General features: G+C 42.5%; 2 protein-coding genes across 2 annotated transcripts in view; both read right to left on the bottom strand.

Moving 5' to 3' along the window:
* vps13b (vacuolar protein sorting 13 homolog B) overlaps positions 1–18,342 on the bottom strand; it is a 460,668-nt gene that overhangs the window by 14,076 nt on the left and 428,250 nt on the right. Inside the window, 10 exon segments of the mRNA XM_079694034.1 lie at positions 109–538; positions 1,156–1,186; positions 1,189–1,273; positions 2,384–2,580; positions 2,666–2,793; positions 3,330–3,610; positions 9,712–9,858; positions 10,450–10,638; positions 11,997–12,204; positions 16,411–16,581. Of these exon segments, the coding sequence (XP_079550160.1) occupies positions 109–538; positions 1,156–1,186; positions 1,189–1,273; positions 2,384–2,580; positions 2,666–2,793; positions 3,330–3,610; positions 9,712–9,858; positions 10,450–10,638; positions 11,997–12,204; positions 16,411–16,581 (1,867 nt within the window).
* LOC307047219 (uncharacterized protein) lies at positions 4,294–9,694 on the bottom strand. Its single transcript, XM_079694033.1, has 2 exons — positions 7,102–9,694; positions 4,294–6,970 (listed from the first exon to the last, which is right to left on the bottom strand). Exon 1 carries the CDS (start codon positions 8,459–8,461, stop codon positions 7,103–7,105), a length of 1,359 nt encoding a protein of 452 aa, XP_079550159.1. The 5' UTR covers positions 8,462–9,694; the 3' UTR covers positions 4,294–6,970; position 7,102.

Consider the following 18,342-nt stretch of genomic DNA (forward strand, 5'->3'; position numbering starts at 1 on the left):
CCCAGACTTTAAAAAAATAGAACATCAGAATAATTGTTCCTCTCTTTCCGAGGGCTTCTGCAGCTCCGTTTACTGTGACACAGAAACAAAGACAGATCATGCCCTCACCTCCTCTGCATTGCACCTGTCCCCTGCCAGCCTCATCCTCAGCTGCAGGAAGCAGGAGCGCTTGAACTCCTCCAGGGCTTCAGGAGACTCAGTGGGGTTGGCCTCGCTGCTCCAGGGACCCCCCCCAGGCTCAGCACCGTTTCTCTGATCCTGGCACAGCAGCACAGGGAAGTGGAAACTGGCTCTGTTATACAGCTGGTTGTCTATCTGCAGGTTGGAGCAATATACCTCGACCAGCGAGATGTGTGCTGATCCCAGGTCAGAGGCTCCCTGCTCCTGGGGCAGGGAGGGGGGGGCTGGAGCCAGGCTGAGGAACAGCTTGGTCAACGTGAGTCTGAGCAGCTCCACAGATCCAGATGGATTGGTGATGTCATCACTTAACACCACACTGGCTTCACTGAGGAGCACTCTGCAGGACGCTTTAGGTGAGCTGAAACAAGTCATTCATGTCAAATGAATACATTTACACATGCTGGCCATTGATGCATGTTTAGCAATGATTTAGACAGTCATATGTTTAATTATACTTTATTACTGTCCAAGAAAGACAACATCTCCATCCATGACATCATTCAAGTCCTAAGTAGGTGCTTTATTATTTAGAGACCAAACTTATTCATCTTGTTCTGACGATGTTTAATGAGTTTCAAACCACCACAACCAAGAACATTGTCTGACATAGTTTGTTTACATTTACCTAATGTGTGATTATATTAATTCCCTGTTTTGCCAAAAGAAAAAGTTGCTATGTGTTGATGTAATGGAATAAAGCTGTGCTAATTTCACTCATGACAACCATGAAGTTGTATTGCCCTCCTGTGGTCCAAATGATGCCTGTTTCTTCATGTTTTCAATCTAGAAACAAATGTTGCATGCAAACATGGCTGTTAACAATAATCATGAAGCAGTTTGACGTAAACAACAATAAAGGCACACAGGAAGATAGCTTGAAGTTAGGTAGAACAACATGCATGAATAGTTTCTCATGGTTCAAATTGTAGGCTGCATACAACAACAAGAATAAAAGCACTGCTGGAGCACACAAACCTGCTGTGCTGGTGGATCACAGCGTCCAGCCGCCCTCTGGTGCCAGACACAGAACCAGAGTGCCTTTCTCATACAGCACGTCAATGTAGAGACAGCCGAAGCCTGGCAGGAACACCACCTGTGCAACAACACAGGTCTGCAGTCAGATAGATCAATATGCCTATCATTAATATCCTCTATTGATGGACTATTGCTAATTTTTACTCTGTTCAATCTCGAAGGAAACTTTACCCTTTCACAGATTCATGGCTGAGTGTTCTTGATATGTGTTTCAGAGCATACATGTGGCTGAGTTTAACCTCCACCACTGCAAGTTCACAGTGAGAAAAGGAAGCAGATCCCTGCTAAACTTGGCTGAGCAGTCATAACAAGTCCGACCTTTGACCCCTTCCCCCTCCCTCAGAGGTCAGACTGAGACCTCACAGTAACAAGAGATACACAGCTTCCACCTCAACCCCAGCCTGCAGCTTGCTAAACACAACACGTAACATTACACACACTTCTCCTTTCTATCTGACTAACCAAACACAGGGACTGAACCAATATGTGCGGGCTGTTTACCACACCACAGTGGACACACACACTTCATCAGACACAAATCTGTGTGATCAAGCTTAATACATTTCAATAAAAAATGAATCTACATCAGTAGTGAATAATAATTTAAATGATCATAATAGGAGTGAGTTTCAGGATCCTAAATTGCAGTTTTAACCAGTAGAGTGGCCATACTTGTACTCCCAGTGGACTTTTTTGATTTTGATTAGATTTGAAGTTTTAAGGGAAGCTGGATCATTTGGATTTGACAGATTGCTAATCTTTTTGAAAAGATTGTCCACAGTAGAGGTAATCATTTTAATCGTGTACTATCTATATGGAATGGTCGCAACACTACTTATGCCAATCAGTCTGTGCAGAATCCAGCAAGTATCCTGAACACCGGAGAAGCTACTGATGAGGCTGTCACCTCGCTAATCCCAAATCCTGTTTTCCATAGTACAGGCTACAGCTCCACCTATCAGTGAGAGCTGTGACAACAAGTTATTTAATGTACATCAGTAGTAAATAAGAGTTTACATTTTCACGATAGGAGTTATTGAAACAAATATTTGTGTTTAAACAAGTGTGACGATAATTTTTAGTAATGTATTTTTAGTGTTGAGGTATGACATACCCTTACATACGAGACAAAATCCTATATAATTGTACATCTCACCCAAGCCCTTACCTGAGTCCCGGGACAGTTGATGTCTATGGGGTCAGTCCAGTCAGTGGAGCTGTGGTCTGATGTGGTTTTTAGCAGCAGTGTGGGCAGCATCTCTTTCTGTCTGCACTCAGGGAAACTGGAGAAATGGTGGTAGAGCTCATGGTGCAGGGAGCAGTTAGCAGGCAGAGGACGGCAGTACACCTCAGTCCTTGCAGTTTCTATTTGAAAACAAGAAGAACCGGTACAAAAAATGGTAGTAAAATGGTACACACGAGATGAGAGTAGAATTGTGTCCCTTCCTACCTTTGACTGTTTCCTTCAGCATGAGTGGGATAGGACACTTGTTGTGGATCACCATCCGTGGACAGGGGTCCTCATTCAGGATGATGTATGTCACCCCAAGGTGTTCTTGATATGTCAGTACTATGCTTCTGCAAAAAATGAATAAAAACAAGCCCATGAATAAAATGTCCACGGACAGCTCCTATCCCAGCCCCTTTCACCACCCACCAACATGTTACATGTCACATCCCTGCTATGTCCATTTGCAAATCTGTGAGGTGCATCCATGGGCAGACCCCGAACTGAGGCCAGATGCTGACACACTTTGGCTTCACGATACACATTTACACACATTAAATAAGAGCCAATATGGCCTCTCGGACCAGAACATAAGTGTGAAGGCAAATATGATATGCTCATTGGCCTTTGTATTGTGTGTAAAATTGTTTCTGACTTGGACTTAAATCATAACAAATGGCCACAAGAAATGGGGGCAAACAGAAAGTAGGTGAGACCAAGACAAGAAAGACATGATATATGATAATGTTGAGGTTTTTTTCCTTCTGCTTCATCTGAAGAATTTAACGAGCTGTGACCAGCTGTGCCTCCCGGCTGTGCCAGCCCGATTCAGTGCCCTGCTCTAAATGGAGCAGCCAGCATAGAACGTACGCTCTGATTAACCCACCTACTGCTCAGGCCCCCCACAGACTCTGCTTCTCCAGGAACAGACACACTCAGTCTGGGGAAGTCTGATCGGATCGGAGCGGGCAGGCTCCATCCTGCTGATCCAACTCCACCATCAGGCTTGGGAAGTATGCGGAGAAGCATGTATCTCAGCGGCAGAGGGAACTCCAGCGCTTCCTGGACGCTGGTCTGCAGGAGGTCCCAGCACAGCACAGAGCAGGGTCTGGAAAGCTCTTCAGAGGGGGCCAGGCTGAACTGGGCAGTCTCTGGGATCTCACAGGCCTGAGGACAGGACATGATGACAATTATGAAAAGGAAAGAAGAGGGGAGAGGAGATAAAGGGAAGGAAAGGTTGAACAAATAGTTGTAGAGGGGTGAGGATTTTAGGAGAGGAGAGAGTGAAATGAAAAATAAGTTGAAAGGACCGAAGTGGAGTGGAGAGAAAAGAAAAGGGAGAGGTAAAATAAGCACTGGACAAAAGTTTCAACAGAAGAGAAGAAAAAGTGATTTCTCCAAAGATACAAGGCAAAACCACATTGTTATTGTACCCTCCTCTCTCCCATTGAGATCACTGCTAAATTGATAGCAGAGAAGCCCCACTGTGCTGCAGAGTCCAGGACTGCAGGATTAGGCTCTAAGCATTATGAATAGAGCAGAGGTGCCCAGTACGTCGACCGCGGTCGACCGGTCGACCGCAATGCTGGTAGATCGCGAGTCATTCATAAATTAAAAAAAATCCAGCTCCGTTAAAATAGACAAAACAGGTTTTGATCCCTCCTCCTTTGCCCTCCCTGCCACTTAATTCAGGAGTTGACTTGATTGACAGAAAAAGCGACCTATTGCTTTCCAGTCTGTTAACCCAGAATGCAAAGCGATACAAAATCAGTCAAGTGCCGGGAGAGACAAACAACAAAATGAGTGCGGGAACGAGCAAAAAGCTAAAGACATACCACTTCCACACAGAATGGGATGTCACATTCAAAGGTTATTTGCCTTATTTGTAAAGCAAGCGTCGCTCTGCCAAAGAAAGGTAACGTGGAGAGGCATTATCGGAGTGTTCACAAGGCATATGACAGCGACTTCCCTCCGAGTAGCGAGTTGAGAAAGAGAAAGGTCATGTATTATTGCTACACAAACATTATCTCTTAGTCTTAGTGTCGCCAACTTGTTTCTAACATGCAAAAAGACAAACAAATGCGTCTATGGTCGGTGTATTTTCGACCTTTCCAATCCAGACGAGATCTCTCTCTCCCGTCTGTGTGCGAGGGGGCGGGGCAGTTTACACACACGCAGCTGCTACATGCAGCAACACACGGAGGAGATGGTGGAGAGAAGCGCTCCAAGGTGTGGTTACATGTTACCCGTCTTGAGGTGGACAATGCTCGTCACCAAAAGTGTTTAGCATGTAAGGGCGGTAACACGAGCAATTTGTCTAAACATTTAGCAAAAGTGCACCACATTCAGACGGAGGAATGCACCGGGTTCGACTGTCTTTCGAGTAGCTCTGTAGCCCCATCCACGAGTAACGTTTCCACGTCAGCTGTTATGTATGCTAGCAGCAACACACGGAGTTAACTACATTATACAAACATGGGTTAATGATTAGAGGTAACTGAGTTATTTATTTTGTTAAAGTTTCAGCTATTCTGTTTCCAGTCCTGTCATCAGATTATTTAATAAGATTTGTTAAAACATTGTTGTTTCTTTTGATGTGAAATATTATTTATTTAATTCAAATAAAAAGCAATGTTAATTTTGTTCACAATTTGTTAAGTTAATTTAATAATATATGTATTTTTGAATCAAGTATTCATCTTTATTGTATTCATTGTTAGTTTCCACATGCCTAAAACAACCTCAAACTAAATCTAAAAGTTGATGGCTAAATAAGAGCGTTTGAGGAATTGTGCAAGGCACACAGTAGTAGTCCGAATAGTCGATTAATCGTTTCATTAATCTATAGATTAATCGATAATCAAATTAGTCGTTTGTTGCAGCCCTATTGTAGTTATCCCATGTAAAAATAAAACGTGTTATTCAGCAACCCTTGCAATTTGGGTTTTTATTTTTGGTTGGTAGACCTCGGTTAGCTGGTCATTTCAAAAGTAGCTCACCAGCCAAAAAAGTGTGGGCACCCCTGGAATAGAGCAACTAGAAAGGCATTCCTTGCCTTGTTTGTGGTCTGTTTTATTGTTAAGCCCACCGCTCCCTATTTAGTTTTTTAAAGCTCTTTTTCTAAAAAAGTTTTTTCAGTCAATTAGTGGCAACTGGCAAGCTCTGCCATCCTCCTTTAAGAGCATCTGAAGGCTCGTTAAATGACATCACTACATTGTTGCTCTCTTTGGGGACAAGCAGCATGAAAGCGAGAGGGGAAACCTGCATTCAATTCTGGGTGTTTGTCTAATGTCCCAATGAGTGAAAAATGGTGGAGGCGGGAGAGGGGGAGCAGCATGATCTGATGGAAAACGGCTTGCTTACGTCTGAGCAATGAGTACGTGTGGTAGTGCAGGGTGAATGTGTGTGAGTAATGTGCATTGGGAATATACCGTATGTGTGAAGCTTGAGGAAGTTGAGGAGAACAGTACAGACATGATGCAGGGCCAACACACACATGCACATGAAGACACACACCGAGGCCGTATGGTTATGAGGAAGCAGTGAGGAATGAATGCTTTGGGCCCAGAATTGACACTTTTTCACTGTGTTGTAAAGAGATGGAGCAAAGACTAAGCTGGTTGGGAATTTGAGACTGGGTAGATGTTGTGATGTATGAAATATTTAGCCTTGTTTAACCGGAAAATGTTCTTATACTTTATGCCAGCACAAGCAGTTGTTTTAACTTTTATAACGTATAGTGTGCAAAAACTCATAAGAATAGTCCCTCTCAATCATGACTACTGACCCATGCATTAAAGATTTGTTGTGATAGATTTCCCCCTCCTATTTAATGAATTCAGGACAATTCTGGGGCTCAACAAAGCAGGGGGGGGGGGGGGGGGGCAGTATAAAAGCAGGGGGTTCAGCCCGTTCTCATCCCCGCCCCTTGGTGTCTCTCTTCCCATGCAGGGTTCCCACGCTTGCCTTGACATTTTTTCCATGCTACCTCCTGATTTTCCAGGTACCATATTACGTGATGATCTATAGGCCCCTGAAGCTTTCCACCCCCATCCACGCCCCCTCCCCCTCACACACACAACCCCCTAGGACACCTGACTACTTGATTTAAAAGATGTGCCAGTCAAGTCTACATTGTAAATGCTTAGATATGTCTTATTGATAATATCAACGCATGAAATAATGCAACAAGCTGTAGATGAACAACAATTTATTAAACTGGAACTTTGAAACACATGAGCACTGGGATTTATATATGTTCTCTCTTCCACTCCTCTCCTATCTCATCCTGTCCTCTTCTCTCCACACCTCCCCTCTTGTGTCCGCTCCTGTCTTCTCTTCCTACTCTTCTCAACTCCTCTCCACTCTTCTCCCTTTTCCTCTTTCATCTTCTACTCTCTTATCCTCCTCTTCTTCTCCTCTTTCATCTTCGCCCCTCTTCTCTTCCTCCTCCCTCTTTCCTTCTGTGCCCTCCTGGCTCCTCCCCCTCTCCACTCCTCTTCCTCCTCCTCTCTACAGTCTGAAGATCTGAAACAGAATGTTATTTTGAGTTAAAATTGGTCATCTCCATAAGCTAAAATGGTGTTATATTTGTCTTTAGGAGGGTGACCAATAAATATTACAATCTTTCATACATCCATAAAGGCTATTGAGCATACCTCATTGCTTTAACTTATTAACAGACTCTTGCAGCTCTTTCAGGGCTTTGTCTAGAGCTGCCACCTCTTCCTTTTTATCAACAACCCCTTTCCGATAGGCATTTGATTTTGACAGCAGTGTAAAATCGTGCTTCTTCTCTGCCATGACTGCCATTTCATGTGCTTCTTTCTCCATTGTTTCAGCGCTAGTCATTACTTTTTGCCGCTTTGTTTTCACTTTCTGGATTTCCTGGGAGAGCTCCTTTCTTTTCTTCTCTTTAGTGGTTTGCTCTCTCAACTTCTTCTGGTCTTCCAGATACATCTCATATCTTGTCCTTGCTCCTCTGCAGTGTTGCTTGAGGTCTTTTGGAAGAGATCCATCTGTGTGCCCAGCCATTGCATCGTGGACCAAGCGCATTGCTATTAGCGTCTTCTCCTGTAGGTTTTCAACAAGCATATCCTTGTTAACAGAGTACCCCCTTTCTACTGCAGCTTGTCCATGAGACAGCGTGAAGAGACATTGCATGATGTTCCACAGTTCTGCATACTCTTCTTTGCCACTGAGATATCTTCCGAAGAATTCATCAAGTCTGCAGCTGTAAACAAATTCTTGGAACTCTGCTTTGTGGTTTGTGTTGACATTGAGTGAGAATGCTTTATACTGAGAAAGGACTTTGTCACACTCTGTGGCAGGGCACCATCCAGCATTGAGGAGAACCTGAAGGAGTTTCTCAAACATTGCTGTTGTACTTTCGGTTTCCGTCACAATCATCACAGGGTCAAGGGACCTCATATGCCGCACAGCTGGATACATGAGAGGACTTCTCCCCATCATTTTCTTGCAGGTCATTGCGAGTAAGGAGACACATTCTTTTTTGAACTCCACGATTTTCAATGGATTTTCCTGGAGCTTCTCAGATGCCTTCTGCAAAGCCTGCTTGGTTGAAAATCCTATGTCCAGATGTTTGAGTGGGACATGGATTTGCTTCTCTTGGGGGTCCAGTTTAGTGAGCTGGAGAGGTGTCTTGATCTTTGCCAGCTCTTCTCTCTTAATAAAGCATGACAGCAGGCCTGTCAGGGTGCTTTGGAGCTCCTTTGCCAAGAATGGCACCATTGGGACATCTGTCTGAAATACCTTCAAAAAAGGCTTCAGCTGTCTTGCAACAAAAGTGAAAAACTCAAGTTTAGCCAGGAAAAGAGGGTCTTCGGTTGCCTTCTTGACTGTCAAGTAGGACGCGGATGTTGGCACTTTACTCTTCGGAAGTTTCTTGTGGCTGTGGATGTACGCCATCACAGCTGGCCACACTTCGATTGCCCGCTCAGCAACTTGCAAGTCTTCAACCCATCGAGTGGCACAGAACTTCAGAGGAAACCTTGCCATTTTAGTCAGCTCACTGAAATCCTCTTGCCTTGCTGGCGAGTCATGGAACACAGGATAGAATTTAAAATTCTTCTTCTCGCCTACAAAGCCCTTAATGGGCAGGCGCCATCTTACCTTAAAGAACTCATTATACCCTACTGTCCTACTAGGGCATTGCGTTCCAAGAATGCAGGGTTGTTGGTTGTTCCTAGAGTCTCTAAAAGTACAATGGGAGCCAGAGCCTTTTCTTATCAAGCTCCACTTTTGTGGAATCAGCTTCCAGTTTGTGTTCGGGCGGCAGACACCCTATCCGTTTTTAAGAGTGCGCTTAAGACCTTCCTTTTGATAAAGCTTATAATTAGGGCTGATTAGATTCAGCCCCTAGTTGTGCTGATATAGGCTTAGTTTGTCAGGGGACATCTTACTTATTGCTTCTCTCTGCCTATACCTGTGTACTCTCGTGTTCCGATTAACCCAGCTTCCCAAATGTCTTTCTTTTTGGTGTCTATATACGCCGGGATGCGGAGTCATGGATGATCCTGCGGTCCTGTGTCATGGATCGCGAGACCTGGATCTTGAGTCGTGGCTGTGGTCCTGGATCATAAGTCCTGGATGGATATCCTCGTGGATTCATCTTCCTATTATACACACATGCATTTCCAAACATTTGGACTACCTATGTTGCAAATGTATTATCTTTTCAATTTACACACGGCATCTATTGCACGTCTGTCCGTCCCGGGAGAGGGATCCCTCCTCTGTTGCTCTCCCTGAGGTTTCTCCCATTTTCCCCTTTAAACAGTGGGTTTTCTCTGGAAGTGTTTCCTTGTACGATGTGAGGGTCTAAGGACAGAGGGTGTCGTATTGTCATACTGATATTCTGTACAAACTGTGAAGTCCACTGAGACAAATGTAACATTTGTGATATTGGGCTATATAAATAAACATTGATTGATTGATTGATCAGCAGGCAGAGACCAAAAAGTCGACAAAACCTTACAGCAGTGTTTCTACGGAGTGGTGGTTGATTTTATTTTTGTTTTACAATGTAACTGATACATTTAATATAATATACATTTAAACCAGAATGGGTATTGCACAGACTACTGGTGCATTTCATAGTGAACAAAAAAGTACCCAGAGATTAAATGACTGACAATATTTCATTAAGTGAAAGACTTTCTTTGTGTGGTGGTAGTTTGAAAATTGTGATTCAGAGAAACCCTTATTCAGTGTAAAGTAAAAGGACACAGTTTGTTAATGCACATTACCTGGCCGTCAGTTCCCAGGGCATGGTCCGTCAGCAGAGGCCTGTACTGAATGGTGTGAGGAGTGTTGTTGACCAGGATGGTTCTGTCTTCTAACTGTAGAATCTGAATACCATGCCTCACCACAGACGACACACAAAACTGACACAGCTGCAGAGGAGACAACAGACACCAAGTCGCCAGTTATAAAGTAGAACAATCATTCAAATACTTTTTTATATTGCATTGCATTACAGAACATTTTCCCTGTGCTCACGATAACTCTTAAAGGAAATTTGAACCCACAAAATGAACATTTGCATATAAATGACTCACCTTGTCAATCAATGCAGGAAAACCTTTTTCTCTCATGACTCGGAACGAAAAATATTTTTCACAAAAAATGTTCTGATTTAAAACACTTCCTCATACACATTTTCATGCTTATGCAGACGCTCTACTCTTTCATGTGATTGTGTTCAAAAGTAAGGTTTCATTAAAATGCAGTTGAAATGTGAACATAGAGTAACTTTCCTGTTGATAAACGCAGCACCCTTTTACTTATTATTCGTTCACAGTAAAGGCAAACTTAAGCCTTGAGAGTTTTCTTCAAGAATTTAAGGTCACACGGGTTGAGTAACTCTAATATACAATGATAACTTTGAGGGGGATGTATTCCTATAATGTATAATTCAATGACTTTCCAAAATGAAATGTCATGCGCATTGATCACTGTAACTTATAAACGCTTTGTTTCCTCACCTTCTGTCTGCCAGGGAAGGCTCCCAGGGTGATGTCAGCCTCTACATACCCCTCCTCATCCAGAGTGACCACCTCTGAGCCTGATCCCTCCTTCCACCGAGGAGAAGTCAGGTCATGCACCAGTTTGAGAGCTGTGGACTTGTGGACAGTGTTAGTATGGGCCCAGTAGATACCAATCTGGAAGGCTTCCTGGGTGGAGGGGGACAAGAGGGCAAGAAAGGGGGGAGAAAGGAAATCAGATAAGGAATCAGAAGGAAAGAGAAAGGTCAAACACTGCCATTTTTTTATTTGAATATTAAAATGGTCTGTAATTGATAATGAAATGGACTTTCTCTGATTGTATCAACTGTGGCTTCAAAACCAACAACTCAAGTTTGTGTCCATGTTTTCATGCTCCCTGCATAACTTTACAAAAAGTCCTCGATTGAGGAGTATATTACTTCCATTACTGATGTTGGCTGATTGCTGTTTATCTGGCTCTGCAGCTATCAGCCTCATCAAACATGCCCATCAAACAGCAAACTTCTCAGCGGACACCAAAACTACTTTTCACTGCTCCTGCTATGATAAACAGCAGGAGCAGGTTGAAATAATGTTTTATTTGTTCCTATGACAAAAGCTTTTACACATTTTTGAGCATCAGCAATTGCTCTTTGATACGCTGCCTTGCTGCTGAGCGCTTTGTTAGTTGAATAATCTGTGTATGTGTTTTATGTTCCACAGTGGGAAAAACATCTGCAGACCTCTTCTTCTGATGTCAGAAGCCAGAGAGAAGACATTTCTACAGTAAAGAGTGACAGAGCTTGGCTGTAGATAAAGACATGCAGGGAATATTGTTGTATTGCCGCTTTGAGAACAGTTTTATTAGTCCAGATGAGTACAGAGCAGGTTTCATAATAAAGGTTGTCTTGCCTAAAGGCAAAAATAAATACAGGATCTATCTATACCTATCAGAGCAATAGGAAGATCACTGCATAGAACATTTGGAAAGAATACAGTCAGAATTTGTTTTACTTAGCAGTATTTTTCCAACACTTAAATTCTGACCTGATTGGAAACATTCATGCAATATGGCTTGTTTCACGTAGCATAGCAAATAGTATGAAAGTATTATATAAAGATGTAAGTGGTGCACAGTAAGAACATTAAGAACATGTGATGTTCAGTTTACTAACTCCTCAGCTCAGGAAACAGTCTTCTGTTGCTGATGAGCCTCTGCCATCATTGTATGAATGTTCACACCTTGGGTACCGGTGTCAGAAGGTTTGATTTGTGCTAGATAAATGCAAGTCCCGTCGACTGTCTGTGTCGGTGGAGGGTGATTTAGTCTGAGAAAGTAACCCTGATGTCTTCATTATTACATGATTTTTCAGTTTAACGGCTTGAATGCTAGGTAACAACTGAAGGCATACAGTTTAGAAGACATAAGCATTTATCTGGTGAGGGAAGTGTAAGAAAAAGCGCTGATAACACCATTATTGGGAATGTATAATAATAATTTAGATGATTTTTCGAGCAGGATACATGTTCTGTAATAGGCACAATACCTTAAAGTTGGGGGGCACAATGATCTTTCCGGCTGGTATCTGCAGGACGATTGTCTCTCCCTCAAACAGCCACAGGTCCCATTTGGAGTGGTTGGCCAGCAGGGCCCAGGGCAATAGCTCTACCAGCAGAGTGTTGAGACCCGACTTCCAGCAGGATAACTTCACCTGCATGGGACTGTCCCACTGGGCCAGGGGCTCCAGCACCGACCTGTGGGGAGGGAACAGACTGTAGAAATCAATCAAATAAGTAAACTCTAATAGTGACGTATTGGCAGATATTAAGTATATGAGTATATAAACACAGACAGAATCAGTGGAGGCTTTGGTCTTTGCAGTGATGATGCTGATGCTGATGATTATGCATACATCTTAAACAGCCCTTCAAAGAGTCAAACATGAATCTATTCTGTCAAAAACGATGACATTCAAAGCTCATTTCTACTGCTCTGAGTTTGTTTCCCATACTGCAGTGAGGCTATGTGTGTATGGACTGTAAACACTTCACTGAGATACATAGCTATAAATACATACATATAGACAGGGAGACAGACATGCAGCTACCTGTTATGCAGTATTTACAAACAACAATTATTCTCAGCTTGGTAATAAAAATAATTTATGCTCAATTCCTTAGATTAAGGACATAATTTCATCTGTCTACTAATGTAAATCAGCTATGGACATGTGTTACACAGTGCAGCACATAGCTTTAAACCAACATTGCAATGTGTTGCATATAAACAAACAATTATTTTACTGTTATACAATGCAGAACACAATGACAATCAGTCAGGCTAAACAAATACATAGGAAGAAAAAGGTCTGCACACAAGTTATGCAATACAAACAGATACAGAGAACAGTTGACAAGACATCTGGGAACACACACAGGCATGTGGAGACACAGACAAACAGACTGAAACACGGAACCATTTTTCCACTGATCCACCAACACAACAGTCATTTCACGATAATCATGGTCTCATGAACCCTAAACAGCGTAGTGTCAGAAGAGAGCCAAACAAACAGTTCTCTCAGACTAACTCTAAGTTCAAAGCCATCAAAGGTTTAACTTCTTTCTCTCCCTCCAGGCCGCCTGGTCTCTGCTCAGCCCACCGACCTGCCACCTCAAACGTACCATACCCAAAGCCTGCCTGCTGTTGAATGGGACCCTAAACACTGACGATGGCTTTTTCTTACAATTTACCCATGTTTGAGTGTTTTATGGGACAATCACCTCGATTGCCTTAAAAGTTTAAGGCTCATAAATCACATTACATAGCTCACAAAAGGGTAGTTGAAAGGAATGTGTCCGTCCACACCTGCCAACTCTGAACTTGAGGTCTTGAGAAGTGTGGATTTTGAAAGCTTCAAACAAACGCATACACTGCCTCCAGCAAGGGGTTACCCTAACCCCAACCACTACACGATGTCTGTTTAATCAGAGCCGAGGTGCCCCATTAAGACACAATATTTACACACTCGCTGGTTGGTTCGGTTTCACCGAGCATTGTGTACAATGCTTTTGTGTTTTTCCCCTTCGATTCGGAAAAACATTCGGAGTTTAGGATTGCCGAAGACACTACACTACCCATAATCCTCTGCTGTCATTTGGGACGATGCCAGTCAGCTTTGCTCGACAAACCCGTGATTAGTCCTCAAGCTCTGTGATTGGTTGACCTCCAACTGTATTCCATATGAAAAAAACTTTTCGTAAAAAAGATAAAATCATACTTTATTCAGCAGTGCTTGCTTTACTCTTTGAAAGTCATCACATGAATGCATCGTAATAAATGGTTTGGCTGCATTACATATTACACATCTGCCGTAGTTCTTTATTTATCTACAGAGATTGGGCCTCAGAATGGACCGGAAACTATTCTTTTACTAAATAAACTTGCCTTGCCTAAGGTCTGCTGCATGTTTTGTTGAATGTTTTATATTTGATGAAAACATTTAAATATTAAGAGTACATACAAAATAGGGGGAAAGTAGAAGGTCAATGATAGAAATATAGAATAGAAAACATCAAGAAGATACTGTAAATGATCTCTACAATAAAACAATTTAGTGCCGGATGTACAAAGATATTAATAGGAGGATGTGCAAAACAGACAAACTAATGAACCTTTATTAAAGCATTAAATTATACTTTAGGTTAAGATAGATGTCTTGTAATGCTCTGTTGAGGAACCTGTGACCCAAGTTTTTCATTAATTGCTTAACTACACTGTAGTTGTGTATATGATAAAGTATGTGCAAAATAGCTATTATATACAGTTTGTAATGAACGATTAGAGAATAACGAGTAATGAATATACTTTATAGAGATCTGCAGATAAATGTTTAGTCTTCTCAAGCACCAACTATCAAATATCTCGCCTGATTGTTGGCACTTGACAATCACCTTCACTGAATTTTACTCAGGTGTATCTAAAGTCTGCTTTAAGGGTTGTTTATATTTCACATCATTAATCAGAATCTGTAAAGTAACTAAAAAAAAGTAGTGGAGTGAAAATACCAGGTTAACCTCTGAATTGTGGTGGAGTAGAATTACAAAGTAACAATAAATTGCATGTTTTACATGCTGCAGTAACAAAAACATTTCCCAACTTGGGATCAATAAATTATATCTTATCTTATCCTAAGATAATCGATGGCTACTGTCATATTTGCAAAGTATCCTGTTTTGGATAGTGTGCCGTGGATGGGCTTCATTCCCTTTCAAAGTGCTGTTTGACGCTTGGCGTAACCTTGGCGCACTGCCAATCCAACATCCAATTACAGAGCTTGAGGACTAATGACGGGGTTTGTCAAGCAAAGCGGATGTTTAGTCCCAAACGATAGCTGAGGATTAAGGTTAGTGTCTGCCATCCTAAACTCAGAAAAAACGATTTGTTTCTCCGAATCGAAGGGGAAAAATACAAAAGCATTGAACACAATTTACACCAATTACTGTTGTGTAATTAACAAGGATAATCAGATATTACGGTCAAATCAATCGACAGTAAAGAGAATACTTACTTCCGGGTGTACAATTCTCCGTTATCCAATGGGAATGGACGCTCACATTGCCTTTAAGTGCCGCCAACATGGACGGATGCGATGCTTCCATGAGCGTCAAATACCGCCGCCGATGGGAATACATTGTAATCAGTTGAATGCTCTTTGCGTCCGTTTATGAAGCTGAAGGAGACTCGGCGGGTCACAACTGGACGCCAAAGGACCCTGACCAAGCATCGCTCTTGGACGATCAGGGAGTGAGACTGTGTTGCTTTTCTTGTACCTTTTTGGCTCTTCAACATAAAGTGGCAGATTTCTGTTTCAGACAAACTGCCACAGCCCCTAACAGGATGTGAAATGTGCATTTGGACTTTTAGTCTTACAGGAAGAGAGGGGTCTGACTGCCAGAGAAACCTGACACTGCAGCTCCAGATAGCCGCCATTCACTGAGACTCAGTGTGCGTGACATTAAATGTGGGTGATGTGTGCGGCGATGTGCGTTTGTAACACAGTGTTATGAGTGTGGGTTGGGCAACAATATGTGTGCCTCTTTGGGTATGGATAGAAGCAGAGAAACCCGGGCGAGCACAGACAGATCCACTCTCTGTAGCTCAAGCCTGTGGGGGGGCATATGGCTGCGTGTCTTTCCGCTGCTTCAAGATGTGATCGCTTTGTGACAGAAGACGATTCCCAGAGGGACATTTGTGGAAAGATTCACATGTGTGTGCAGCTCGATTGTATATGTAGCCTCATGCGTGGGCCACATAAACACACATTTGCTCACATTTATTCAGTATACACACTGTATGCTCTGCAAAGCTGTGCCAAGTTTGAACTGAATGCAAGGCCCTGTGACGAGTGTGAGAAAGTGGGACTGTGACAGAGTGACAGCCTAAATCTCCGGTCTCTGATGTATGGCTCTTCATTGTCTTTGCAGTAACAGTTTTATTACGTGAACAAATATTCGGTAATAAAGAGAAGCCTCCCTCATTAAAGGGCTTGCTTGCACAACTTTGAGCTTTGGGGATTGGATGCCATATGAAGACTACTATTAGGAAAATGGTGGTTGGTCTAAATACAATTTGTTATGAAATGTAACATTAAGATTTAACGCTTGTCACGTAAGTTCTATAATAAAGAGGGAAAATAATAACACATGTTGACTGCAAAGGATCATAACCCTCCTGGTGTGTTGGAGGAAAGAGGCTTGTGCACTTCGTTTGTGAACTTGCATGATGTGGCATTATTTCTATTTCCTGCCTTGCTTCCCCTTGTTTAGCCAACCCGGTGCTTGTAGGTGGGCTCCTCAAGATTTGTTTAAAAAAAGATGATCAACACTAAACATGTAAGTAAAAGTAAAAGACGGCTATTATTAAAATGCAGGGCACTGGACATGCACACAATACTGTACCTGTCAGTATCCTTGGCTACGTAGGGCCATGGGGGCCCAGTGGAGGTCTTTGGACCGTAGAAGTCAGCCAGGATGTGCTCCAGGTTGTCCTCGTTTCCATTCTTGTGCACTATCTGTTTGATTAAGCTGGTGGAGATTGGTACAGCACTATGGGAAGCATCCTCATCATGCCTGAAAGACGGAGCACAAATCGTTATAGATGTCTCTAACAAGAGAAACATGTGCCATGTATTCCATTTTCAGTAACCCATTTCCATTGAAATAGATAGCTCACAGAACATGTATATCTCAGAGATTCAAACATTTTGCCATCTTTCCCCAACAGTCTGCAAGTCCTGTACCAGCTGATTTCATTTATGCTGATTACCCTCCCCCCCCTGGTGGGGATAGTTGATGGCATGAAATTAAAAACGACATACTCGGGTTATAAAAACATATGGTTGTGAATCACTGCTGTATATAAGCAAATCTGCCTTGGAAGCGTCTTCACTTATACCACCCCAGAACCAATTGAAAGATATTTTTCATTTCACTATAGAACAAGACATCTCTTGACTGACAGCAGCTGACTTTTCTCATTGTTCTGTTCAGAACGATTCAAGTGACCTCAAGCTAAACTCGGATTTTACCCTAAAACCTCCATCTGCCTTTTGTTCTGCTTTTTTCGTCCAGACATGCAGTTGCCTTGTAAACACAAATTCTTAAAGATCATAGAAAAATCTTAACGGCAATACATAATCCTATTGGATACCTCAGCCCCAGACACTGGTCAATTACGGCTTTGCCACAAGAAAAAAAAGGAACTAAATCCACCTATAATAGCTTCTTCTCTTCCTCTGGGCTTCATCCAGTTCTATTTTGCTAAAGTGTAGCTGCCCCCTTACCCCAGATCAGTAGTTTATTAATATAGCTCATTGTGCTATAAAAAGACCATAGGGGCTATAGCTTTTGGAGCTGGGGCAAGACAGAGGAGAGGGACAAGGTGTTGACAGGAAGCCTTTCATCCAGAGCAGTACCCAATGGGGAACTTGAAGAGTATTCTAATTGTAACCCTCAGCTTTCAAATGTGGTGGCCAAGATTTGGAGAGCGGGACATAACTGTTCTGGTTAAGACTTCTCTGTCTCTTGTGTCACAGACCGCAGCTCTGCTCTCCACCTCGTCCATTAGAACCCACAACTATGTGTAATTACAGGAAGGAAAGACGAGCTGTTGACCAGCGAATATTGGAGATTGGATCTGTCCTAGAGGTTTGGGGTTGTGTGTGTTATTGTGTATGTGAGTGAAGGTACATGTACAATTGTGGTAGAAGATGCAGGATGAGGGATGGATTGAGTTGGGGGTTCAAGAAAAGGGGTCTGTATGTTTGTGAAGTGAGAGGCAGTTTAGAAATGGGATGTTTTGTGGTGGCAATCCAGAAAGAAAAGCCACTTAGTTGTTCCTGAGCTTGCTTTATGAAAAGGATTTATCTTCCGCAATAGGCGCAGATTAATTCCCAGTCACTGTACGGCCACTGTGGTTCCTTTATGGCAGCAGAAATCAAAACAAACTTTGTGACTAGATATCTAAACATCCAACAGTTACAGCAAAGATTTCTCTCAGGAGGAGTGAGTTATACCCAGTGTTTACTCTGTTTATTTACATCACCACTGGTTGCTACCAAAGGGGTGATGTTTCTTTCATAAAACAACATAGATTAAAGATGTACAGACAACAAATATGGTAGGAACAACATCAATACAGTATATACATATGGTTGTTATTTCCCCTTGGGCCACCCATACTGACACATAAACACTCATGAGACACTTTGGAATAAAGCATCTACAGATGTAGCACTTCATTTCAGACTCCAGCTTACAGCTTCCTGCCTACGAACTGCCTAAGACCAGTATAGAGGAATGTTAAGCCCTCCCACTATTTTCCAAGAGGGC

The sequence above is a fragment of the Notothenia rossii genome (genome assembly GCF_949606895.1).
Source record: "Notothenia rossii genome assembly, chromosome: 7".
Lineage (NCBI taxonomy): Eukaryota > Metazoa > Chordata > Actinopteri > Perciformes > Nototheniidae > Notothenia > Notothenia rossii.